The sequence below is a fragment of the Mixophyes fleayi genome, chromosome 2 (assembly GCF_038048845.1).
Source record: "Mixophyes fleayi isolate aMixFle1 chromosome 2, aMixFle1.hap1, whole genome shotgun sequence".
Lineage (NCBI taxonomy): Eukaryota > Metazoa > Chordata > Amphibia > Anura > Limnodynastidae > Mixophyes > Mixophyes fleayi.
In genome coordinates, this window is record NC_134403.1 from 9,979,060 (window position 1) to 9,990,518 (window position 11,459).

General features: G+C 40.9%; 1 protein-coding gene across 1 annotated transcript; it reads right to left on the minus strand.

Annotated features, from left to right (window-relative positions):
• Window positions 1–2,421: 2,421 nt before the first annotated feature.
• LOC142140675 (uncharacterized) lies at window positions 2,422–10,528 on the minus strand. Its single transcript, XM_075198445.1, has one exon. It carries the CDS (start codon window positions 10,462–10,464, stop codon window positions 6,508–6,510), a length of 3,957 nt encoding a protein of 1,318 aa, XP_075054546.1. The 5' UTR covers window positions 10,465–10,528; the 3' UTR covers window positions 2,422–6,507.
• Between the last annotated feature and the right edge of the window lie 931 nt (window positions 10,529–11,459).

Below are 11,459 nucleotides of genomic sequence, written 5' to 3' on the forward strand. Positions count from 1 at the left end.
ATCTTTTTTTTGGGATAAAGTTCATTGTCATGGCAAAGAGGGACTTTTAAATTAATTGCAATTCATCTGATCCTTCTTCATGACCTTCTGGAGTATATGCAAATTACCAGCATAAAAAGTGAAGCTGCAGACTTTGTGAAAAATAATATTTGTGTCATTCTCAAAACTTTTGCCCATGACTGTACGGTTTTACTTTTTCTGTTGTGTATGGCATTAATTTATTCTAGGCTGCCACCCACAAGACTTGGATAAAATACAGAGTGTATTCTTATATCAGTATTTCTTTCAAACTAGATTTTTGTGTTTCTGTTCTGTGTGGATATTTGATCTATATTGGTGCATTCACCTCTGATTTTTTGTAAGCTTCAACCAATCAGTGGTGGGAAAAATTTAAATACTTTCATCACCGCTTCTCATGTAGGCAGAAGATGGTAAGAAGCAAAAGAATACTAGAATATTAAAAAAAAAAAAAAAAAGATGTTTTGCAATTAGGGAGCTGGTCATGAATTTTTATTTTGCGCTTAGTTGTGTATTGGGCACGAATCTTATGAACCCCAAGCCCAATACACAAGGTCACTAGGAGAGGTGGCATGCTTGTTTCCCTACATCCACAGCAGCATGATTAGAAAGAGCCCCTGCATCTTCCAGCGCTTGTTGTATTTAATAGTATGGACTAATCTCTTTAGTTTAACCCCACCCCCTATAGCAAACCCAACCTGGAGTAACCTGAGAGTTGGCCACTGTGATTGGGGACGTAATGTTAGGAATCTCTTCAAATGACGGTAGACAGCCCAGGTTGACTAGAGGCTGAATTAGCAGTGTAGAGGAAGTAACACCTTAATCGGTCCCACCTATAGATTATAACAGCAGAAGTAGAGAAGCGCTCCACAGGATAAAGCGAATTCCTCAGTATTCCATCAGCGATTCGAGCCACTTGTGACTGAATATGCGTAGGAACATAGTTTGCATTGTGTTGAGCCAAACACATGAAAAGTGTAGGAACAATTTAGGTAGAAAAACAAGGCATACCATTTTGAAAACTGGACAACCTAACCTCAAATTGGGGTACACCTGAGTTTATTGAATCCAGTATAGAGTAGATGTGGACATTATAACCAACCTGTCCCCCTCCGGACTTAACAGTTCCTGTAGTGTAGGGTATTATTGTCCAGTGCCCATCAGGCAATAACTACTATGGGGGCCCCTTATTGAGAAGAGGGGGAATTCCCACCGCGCAGAGAAAATTATTGTACCCCCTCTATCCCCCTTTTAATTTTGATCAGTAGTGAATAATGTATATTTATGTTTGTATTAAAGAGCGGCTATCTACTTTTGTCTCATTTACTTGACGAGTTAAAAAATAACAGTTGTCATATCATATGTTATTTATTGTGAGCTTTCTTCTCTCTCTTTAAAATGCTATTCTGTTAATTTACTTCTTGCAATTTACAAATGACAAGCAGAATTCCTGTGAAAAATGCTATGTTTATTTAACCAATTACAATATAATAGGTTACACTGATAAGTACTGATAGAGTGTGATCATTTTATTGAACTATTAGGACTTCTCCGATCCTTTGCATCCGGTGAAGCTAAACAAATCATATTTAATAGCGGCTTGGTGAGAGCTGCTTCAGTTTCTCCATTATTATCCAACGTGATTCCTACGTTACCATAAAATGTTACTATACTGATTTGGTTAAATAATCTGTTGCAGAATTAAAGCTTGACAGACACTATTAGACAATTTAACAATGATAGAATGACCAGGCTTATGATACACCCAAACCCCAGGCTGTGTGGTTGCAGAGCAGGAATGCTAAAACGTGTGATAATTCCCCCAATGTGAGTGATAAAGTGTTAAAGCCAATGGATGCAGGTACACCACCTTTATCTTGCTGAAGGTTAGATCCTGAGGGATGGTCAGTAAACACAGGTGATCAATAACCCCTGGGACCCGATGAGGAACTAAATACACTGCCGAGAATCTCTCTTCAACACTTAACATTATAGACTAAAATTCCTTTTACTGCAATCTTCTTGGATTAGATAGTAAACTATAACGCACAGGGTTCTCTCGCAGACTTTTACTGTTACAGTACTGCTATATGTTTAAATTATTCTCCCTGTTTGTACAGCTGTGAGAAATATGTTCTAGTTATAGAAACCAGCAGCTAGAATATCATCCTGTTCCAGTCACTCTACCATAAGTGTTTCTTAGCTCTTTGTCTCCACCTACTGGCCTCTCAGAAAACTTTTGAAGCATCCCAGAACACAGTGTCCTCCTTTCAGACATAACTCATAAATCAGCAGACATAGGAAAGCTTCCTCAAAAGCCAGACTGGACCCCCCCCCCCCCCCCCCCACTCCCCTCCCAATCAGTCATATGGCTAGGATGGTACATGAAAGTTCATCACACACAAATCACTACAATACACATCATATTTTTGGAATTAAGTTATAGTATTTGTTTGAATCTTCAGTATTTCCTAATAGATACTGACTTTGAAAGCCTGAAGAATAGGAAACTATTATTTACATAGTAATTTATACACAATACATTATTTCCCGGAGTATAAAACATATTAAGATTACATCTCAACTAATAAAGCATAATGTATTCTGACTCTGACATAATACTGTTATACCTGTCACCATATGATAATACCAGAACTACCTGGGTTGCTATAGAGATGTGTTTTAAATATGTATTGTGTTGGTGTTTCTGTACTCTGAATTGGTATATAATAGTATACAACAGCCGCACACACACTAATGATCCACGTTATACCTACATCTGTTATACAATTCGTGTTTTCTTCATTTATTCATCTTTCAGCCTCATTCTATACAGAGCGAAGAGATGGCGTCAGCAGTCATACCAGAAACAATGGCCGCAGACATTGTAGCCTTGTGGAGAGGACTGAAATTATAGTTTCTTTACACAAATGCGACATTAGAACCCATCAACGTCCAAGATCACAAGTATGGCTGTTAAAAGCATTTTTTATTTTTATCTAATAACGTCATTTCTTAAAGAAACATTTTCAGGCTTTATACAAGTCTACATTAGAGCCAATCTTAAAATCATCATAAACAATACATGTGATTAATTTACCTTCAGATTTAGCTCCAACACCTGTCAGTACCATGTTCAGTAGATAAGTCCTTAAACTACATTAATGAATGATATTTTTTTTCCAGTACAATTGGCGCTCGGAAAATTATTTTAGCAACGTTTGTGAATTTGACTTTTAAAATATTTTGAATATGAAATAGGAAGGCAAAGAAAACATCATTTTTGGTAAAATTACCGCAAATAAATATCGATGTATTGAACCGAGACAGGTTGTGGAAGATAATTTGAACAAGTGTATAATGGTCCGGTCTCTCTGAAGGTCTAGTAGTGACCGTTTTGCTATACAGCATCTTGTTGTATCTAGAGGTATAAAGATTTGTCCAGTACTACCGTAATGCAAGGAACTACATTATAGCAGTACAAATAGCACCCCAGAATCTTCTATATCCCCCATGATGACTGCTTCAACCCGTAACCAAACATGGAGAATATGCAGAATTTCTCAAACTTCTCCTCAAGCATCATCTTCCTCCTCTGAAGAATTGTGGAACCACAACAAATCTCACTTTTTTCTATATGTAATGATATGATTTTTAAGATATGTATTTAAACTATATGGGGCAATTCAATGGTCCGCGTTACTCGGATAAGTAACGCGGCGTGCGCCCTATTACCGCTATTACAGTAATAGTGCGCGGAATTAGCGTTATAACGGTACCTTTAAGCTTGTAGCTCAGGGAGCCGGCTTAGAATTACCATAATAACGGTAATAATTATAACGCTGTGTTACTTTTGCAAGTATCACGGACAATTGAATATGCCCCTATGTATTTTATTGGTTCACAGATTTCTATTTATCTACTGTTATGATATATTAATTCAGAAATAATTTTTAGACAGTGTTGATTCTTTTGTGTTTTATCTGATTTTTTTAATGTTTACACTGTATGTAAGTAATTTAACAAGATTTGATTCATCCAATATATGCATTTCTTATCCACACCAGACAGTTACAGTGAGCACTAAGTGCTGGTGACAGATGTATGTCCAGTGGACACAGGCTTAATTTCCTAGACTGGTCTGAGAAATATTTGCATTATTCTGTATTTAGCTGCAAGATGTAGCACATTATAAAGATGGAATGTGGCCTTATCTGCACCCAGCTCCATCCTAACCAAGCAGCACAATTATCATCCCAGCTCTAGTCAGATTAGAATAAAGCAGAGAAGTGTGAAGCAAAAAGCTAAATTATAAGATTGTATCGCGGGAACATCACACCTCTGCAAAACTCATTTTGTACAAAATGTTACAGTAATTTCCCTCACCTCTCCTGGCCAGTCTCATGTTTAATTAAGTAACGTCAGCCTAGCACAGCTGCAACCACTGGCTCTAGGACCTTGAAACGTAATTACATTGGTGGCTGAATGATACAACCGCAGCCTGGTCTGCACTTCACGTCCTCCTATGTGGAGGTTATATTTCTTCAGGGGTCCCCAATGGAGGTTACTTTTCAAAATTAGAAACTGAAGCTTCACAAAAAGAAAATACAGTAGCCAACATCTACGTAATAATTGTCATGTCCTTCAGCCCATAGTGGCTGCTTCATTGTACTGCTGTAAAGCTTGCGGCCCACTATTAACTATTTGTGGTGAACGGAAATGATTGTTGTAGTTTTCTCACCTTCATGACTAATATACTGTTTTCTACATGTTGAACAGAAACTTCTACTAAATACCAATGTCTTAATATCATTCAGGCTTCATTTAATACTGCTGTGCTTGGGTACAATACAGATCTGTGGACACCACTGAATGACATACACAGAGCAGGGCTTATATGTGTCCTATTGAATGACAACAATTATAAACAACTCTGACAAGATCATAGAAGAGCTTTTATATAAAACATCGATGGAGGCAAAAGAGATAAATTAATGTATCTAGTAAAAGTGACATCATGTACAAACCAATGAATGAAAATGGTCAGAAAGTGGACAACCTCTTAAGTCTTTGTAGACACGTAAAACAATGTATTCAATTAATTTATACAGCACTGCATGCTAAGATTAACCACTCAAGAATGTATTAAGTTGGTTTCCTTCACCACTCTCCTTGTGCCTATAGATTACCATATACATATACACTCTGATCCCAACAGCACCATCACTAGACTGATATTTAGCTTTACCTTAGTACATTAATCTAACTGTCAGTTCTTGGCATAAGGGAACTATCAACAATATGAGGGGGGGGGGGGGGGAGAAACAATTACACAGAACTAAATTTGCAATCACTTCTGCAACAAAACGAGAGATCAGTAAACCTTACTCTGCTATCTGATTACACAATCCACTTTCTCAAGTAAATGTCATTGTACACAATGTATATCTTATACATAACGGTTAATACCCCCTACAACATGTTCATACAATAAGAAAAACATTTGAAAGTGGATGTGATATAGAACGCAGAGTACATGTCTGTCTTATATTACCAGGAATAAGTTGTCCCCTAGGACAGAGACCATATGAAACAACTTTGGCCTCTGCTTTAAATAAACAAATATAAGATTCAATATAATTTGTAATAAAAATTATTTTATCTCCTCTCTGTCCAAAAACATACTGGTAGGTTAATCAGCTTTTGACAAAAATGAACCCTGATGTTTAACGATTTTCCCCGTTTACTCTTTCAGTTACATGAAACAAGGTGAAGTACCAGATTAAGCACATATCTCAGCTCTAGAATGGCAGGAGATCCTGCTGGCTGCACTGAGCAGATGATGCACAAAGCTGGCTGCAGTGAACCCCCCCTGGTGTTATACCAGACCTCTTCAGCCTGCAAACATCAGAATGGTCTTTTAAATATTTAAAATGTACACAACATTACCCCTACTGGTGCAGTAAAGTGACAAATACTTTAAGTATATTCCAGCAATAGGAATGAATTATACAAGGGTGACGTGTTACAAGCAGAAGTAAACAAGGCTTCTACTAGTGTTACAACCCATCCAGTAACACTATCCGTGGGGCACATAGGGAACACGGCCAATATAAACTATGGCGTTTGGTTTGGAGGCCCCAGGGACAGCAGGAGGGTTCACATTCTTTCAGTGCAGAGGCAACAGATAAACACAGCTGAGAACAGAATCACAGCTTAGCAGAATGACACCAGACCAATATAGTGCTTGGGAATTGTATAATAGCAATATCTCTTTTCAATACAGTGTACAATAACTTAAAACTTTACAAGTTAAACATACCAATTATAAATGTAACAGGAAATAAACAGCACATACTAAAAAAAATTATAAAAACATACTGTATCCTACAAAGCAGCTGTCGGTAAAATTAAAATTAAAAATACATCAATGTAAAAATGCGATATTGCAAGTCTATGTGTTTGTGTATGAATTATGGGAAGTTACCATTAGTGATGCTTGTCAACTACCTGAACCTCTAGATTCCTTTTAGCTCTCTTTAAAATGTCATGAGTTACAGCCAACCGGTCCAGAATGAATTTCTCAACGTCCTCTTTCATTTGGTTCTCAGAGTAGACTCTTTTCACCATTCCAGATAACAACTTCTCTTGCTCCAGAACCCTTTTTCGGAGCCGAGTGATTTCCCGGTTTGTCTCTTCCTCCTGGTGAATGTTATAGGAGCCGTGGATCTGTATGGGTAGGGACACTCTCCACAAGAGCTTCAGCAAGCAGTTGGCCTCCTCCAAAGACTGCTTTGTTCTGTTAAGTTTCTCAAAAAAAATGTCACCGAAATGTTCAGTCATATTCAGAAGCGCTGACTGCACACCGTGGTCAACGAAGGCCTCAGTCTCTTGTAATACATTTTTGGCTTCCAAGATCTGCTTACGTAAAGCATCGTAGTCTTCCACTAATCCTAGCACGTGGCAGCCACGTTTATCTGCCCACATTCTGTGTCCAGGAACCAAGCGGGATGGGGTGTACAATAAACTGTCCACTGAATGGTCACTGTAGGCGTCCTCCTCACCATAGAAGGCATCACTAAGTTTGTATTCCAAATCTTTCAGCCACTCTACTGTTTGGGTCAGCTGCTCTTCAAAACCCAGGGCTCTGTTGGAATCCAAATCACTGGTTGGCAACAGATCTTTAAAAGCTTTCAAAATGTTAAAAAAATTCTTTGAACATATGATGCTCAGGTTGTGACTCTCCTTAATTTTCTGTCGCTGGAGTGACAGTTCTCGAGCCTGAGCTTGTACTAACAAATCGTACTTGGAAAGAGAGGTGGAATCTTCAAATGACCTTCCAGAGTTGGGCAGCTTGGGAAGATTGCACTGTTCTTGAATTGCCAATACCTTCTTGGAACTAGATGTTTGCAGTATAAGAGTTTCTCTATCGTTGGCACATTCAACACAATAATGATCATGAAGGCAATTTATTTCTGCTTCATTCTGCCTATCCACTATACGTCTGCACACGTCTACCTCAAACTCTAATTTTTCATCATGGGTTTCAATGGCATTTATAGAGTTTGTTATTGTCTTATCTAAAAAGGATAGTTCAGGATAAAATGTATCCTCTGCACCAGAGTTATCCAACTTGTCACTGCGGTCAATATCTTCAATATCAGCTTGAAGTTTCTCCATTTCCATTTGTGCAGATTTCAACTGTTCAGAGAGTCTGTTATTTTCTATCTGTAAAGACTGTTCTAAGGAATTTATATCCACTTTACTTGTGTTTTCCAAGTCAGGTACAGTGCCCATGGGTTTTACAATGATTCCACCGGATTTAAGTTTCTCAATCTCCATTTGTGCATATTTTAATTGTTCTGAGAGTCTGTAATTCTCTAACTGTAGTTCTTGCTGTAAAGTATGTTCTGGTGAATCTCTCTCCACTTTATTAGAGCTTTCCAGGTTAGGAGGGTTGTCCATATGTTTTACCAAGGCTTCATTTGCTTTAAGTGACTCAATCTCCATTTCAGCACATTTTAGCTGATCATAGAGCCTGCAGTTTTCTATCTGCAGCTCTTCCTCAAGGCAGATGTGATTTTCTACTTTGGAAAGTATCAATGGATTATCTGTCTTGAGCTTTATATTTGAGGAAGATTTTAACAGAACTGGAAGTCTAGATCTCTTTGTGCCTTGATTCGCACACTGTTTTTGTTGTAAATCTCTCTGAATTTCACAATTCTTTATATCCGATTTCAAAGTTAATTTGTGACACTCAGAATAAATGTTGTTTTCTCTCCCACCTTGCAAGTTATCTATACCTCCTGCACTTTCTTTTCCAAGAGTAGAAATATCAACAAGAGTGCTTTTATCAGCATAGTATTTCAGCTCTGTCTGAGAAGACGACGACACAGTGTTTTCCCTGTGATTGTCGTTTTTGGGCTGCATGGCAGTATTCTCAAGCTTTTCTCTTTTTTCGCTCTTGTTGCCCGGCAGTCCAAATTTACAGTCTACATGCTGCCCTTCAGTTACTTGGCAATCAGTTTGTGTTCTGCTTCCATCCATGAAAATCAGACTAAAAGGTTCGCCATTTTCCACAATGCTTGAGTTCTGTTTCTTGCCATATTGCTCTTCCGCTAAATAGTAATAATTTTGATCAAGGTGATCAAGGCAAATACTTAAATATGATGTCTGATCTCCAATAAATGATATTGTGTCATTCTCTCTACATTTTGCCATGATTTGTGCTTCCATAATCTTTCGCAGCTCCTGGTGAGCCTGAATACTATCCTCCAGCCAGCTACGCAACATAGTAATTGCATCAAGCTCTTTCTGTAAGCCTCCCGATTCCCTCTCGTACTGGAGAAACTTGGAGTATATTTCTTGCTCAGACTGAAGCGTGAAAATGAGTTTCCTATATTCAGGATCAATGTTTTCTTTGATATCTCGGAATTGAGCAGATTCTCTTGCCTTAGCTAAAGCAGCATTAAGATTGTCAATTTCATTTAAGAGTTTGTCATTTTCTTTACTTTTTGTCTTTAAAGCCAATGTGAGGCCTTGTATAGCTTTATCTCTCTTCAGTGCATTCTTCTCTTCAATAGCAGATGCTGTCTTGTTGGCTTCTACTTTTTGCTGGAGCTCATTTATAAGATTATCCATCTCTTTAATTTTTTTCTGCCATTCATTACCAGTCTCTTCTTTAGCCGTCAAGCTTTTCAGTGCAATATCCACATTACAAGAAGAATCTGATACTCTTAAGGCATCTTCTCTGGCAACACTTTCTGGAAACAAATTACTAAGACTTTTGGAAGCCTTTCCACTGGACGTTTCCCGCGGTACAACGGTGGCAATTTGCTTCTCAAGCTGAGCAATTAAAGTGTCTTTTGAACGCATAGTTTCATTTAAACACTGTATAATCCAGTTTCTCTCTTCCAATATCCCCACGCTCTTGGTATACTGTTCTTTAAGTGCTAAAAGTCTTTCTTCCCCATTAAACCTCTGTAAACGTTCCTGATCGAGCAAGGAACATATTTTCTCCAGCTCTGCTTTTGTGTGTGTAAGTTCCTCTTGTAAAAGATGGATATTCTTATTAAGGGGTTCTTGTTGCATATCTTGAAGCTGTTTTAGATGTTCTTCTCTCATCCGCTGGACGGCAGAACCGTGTTCTCCAGCCAGACTCTCCATAGCTTTAGAAGCTCTGACCAGCAGCTTCTGCTTCTCCTGGAATTCGTGCTTTAAGCTTTCCACCTCTACCTTCAGTTCAATGTTCATACGGTGAAGCTCCTCGCTGCTGTTGTCACAACGTTTCTGGACCTGCTCCTCCAGGAAGTAGATCCGCAACTTCAGGTTGAAGTTCTCTTTCTTCAGCTCAGTGATTTGCTTCTCAAAGTCCTTCATGGTGTGAGCTCTGTCCACAGACAGCCGGTCATATCCACCCACGAGCTGTCGCTCTCCATGATAACTACCTCTCCCAGGCTGACCACTCGCTGGGGACAGACTGTCCCTCTCCAGGGTGTAATTCCCATCCATAGGCAGATACTGTCTCTGATAACCACCTCTCATAGGGTGATGTCTCTCCATGGAGGGATCTCTCTTATAGTTCAGGGTATGATCTCCCTCCATTGGCTGCAGCTCTCCCTGAAAATCACCTCTCACAGGGTGACGTCTATCTGGGGAAGAGCGCTCTCTCTGGTTCTCTCTCCAGGGGTGAAGTCTCTCACCAGATAGGATGTCTGTCTCCTGGGTGTGACCCCCATCAATGGGCATAAGGTGTCTCTGCTGACCTCTCTCTGCAGACACACTGTCTCTCTCCTGGTCCATGGGCAGATGGTGTCTCTGGTCCTCAGGCTGCTGTCTGTCTGCGGTCGGGCTGTCTCCCTGGCCCAGCTCCCGCTGTACCTCAGTGACGGACCAGACTCCGGGGCTCTCCCAGCAGGGTGTGGTGTCAGCGGGCACGGCCTCCATTACGGATCGCTATAACGGTCACCGCGGCCGATATTCAAACCGCCGCCATCTTCTCTGCTCGGCGCCCTCACTGGACGCGGCGGTGACGTGCGCGCTCCCGTCGTCATACGACGCATGTGCAGCTGTCTACACGGGGCCGCGCAATGACCGTTACTGAGCGGCTGCTGCCCGCGCTTCTGACACAACCTCTCGTCTGATATCTGACAGGCCGGGATATCCCGGCTCTTCACGGACAGGTTATTACAGGAGGCCCGGCCGCTTCTAACAGTCATTTACCTCGTTAGTTTGCAGTCTTCTGTCATGACGGGTCTGTCCACAGGGGGCAGCCTAGTACACTGTGGAAGGTGTAATGGCGGGTGTGTCCACAGGGGGCAGCCTAGTACACTGTGGAAGGTGTAATGGCGGGTCTGTCCATAGGGGGCAGCCTGTACACTGTGGAAGGTGTAATGGCGGGTCTGTCCACAGGGGGCAGCCTAGTACACTGTGTAAGGTGTAATGGTGGGTCTGTCCACAGGGGGCAGCCTAGTACACTGGAAGGTGTAATGGTGGGTCTGTCCACAGGGGGCAGCCTAGTACACTGTGGAAGGTGTAATGGTGGGTCTGTCCACAGGGGGCAGCCTAGTACACTGTGGAAGGTGTAATGGCGGGTCTGTCCACAGGGGGCAGCCTAGTACTCTGGAAGGTGTAATGGCGGGTCTGTCCACAGGGGGCATCCTAGTACACTGTGTAAGGTGTAATGGTGGGTCTGTCCACAGGGGGCATCCTAGTACACTGTGTAAGGTGTAATGGTGGGTCTGTCCACAGGGGGCAGCCTAGTACACTGTGGAAGGTGTAATGGTGGGTCTGTCCACAGGGGGCAGCCTAGTACTCTGGAAGGTGTAATGGCGGGTCTGTCCACAGGGGGCATCCTAGTACACTGTGTAAGGTGTAATGGTGGGTCTGTCCACAGGGGGCAGCCTAGTACACTGTGGAAGGTGTAATGGTGGGTCTGTCCA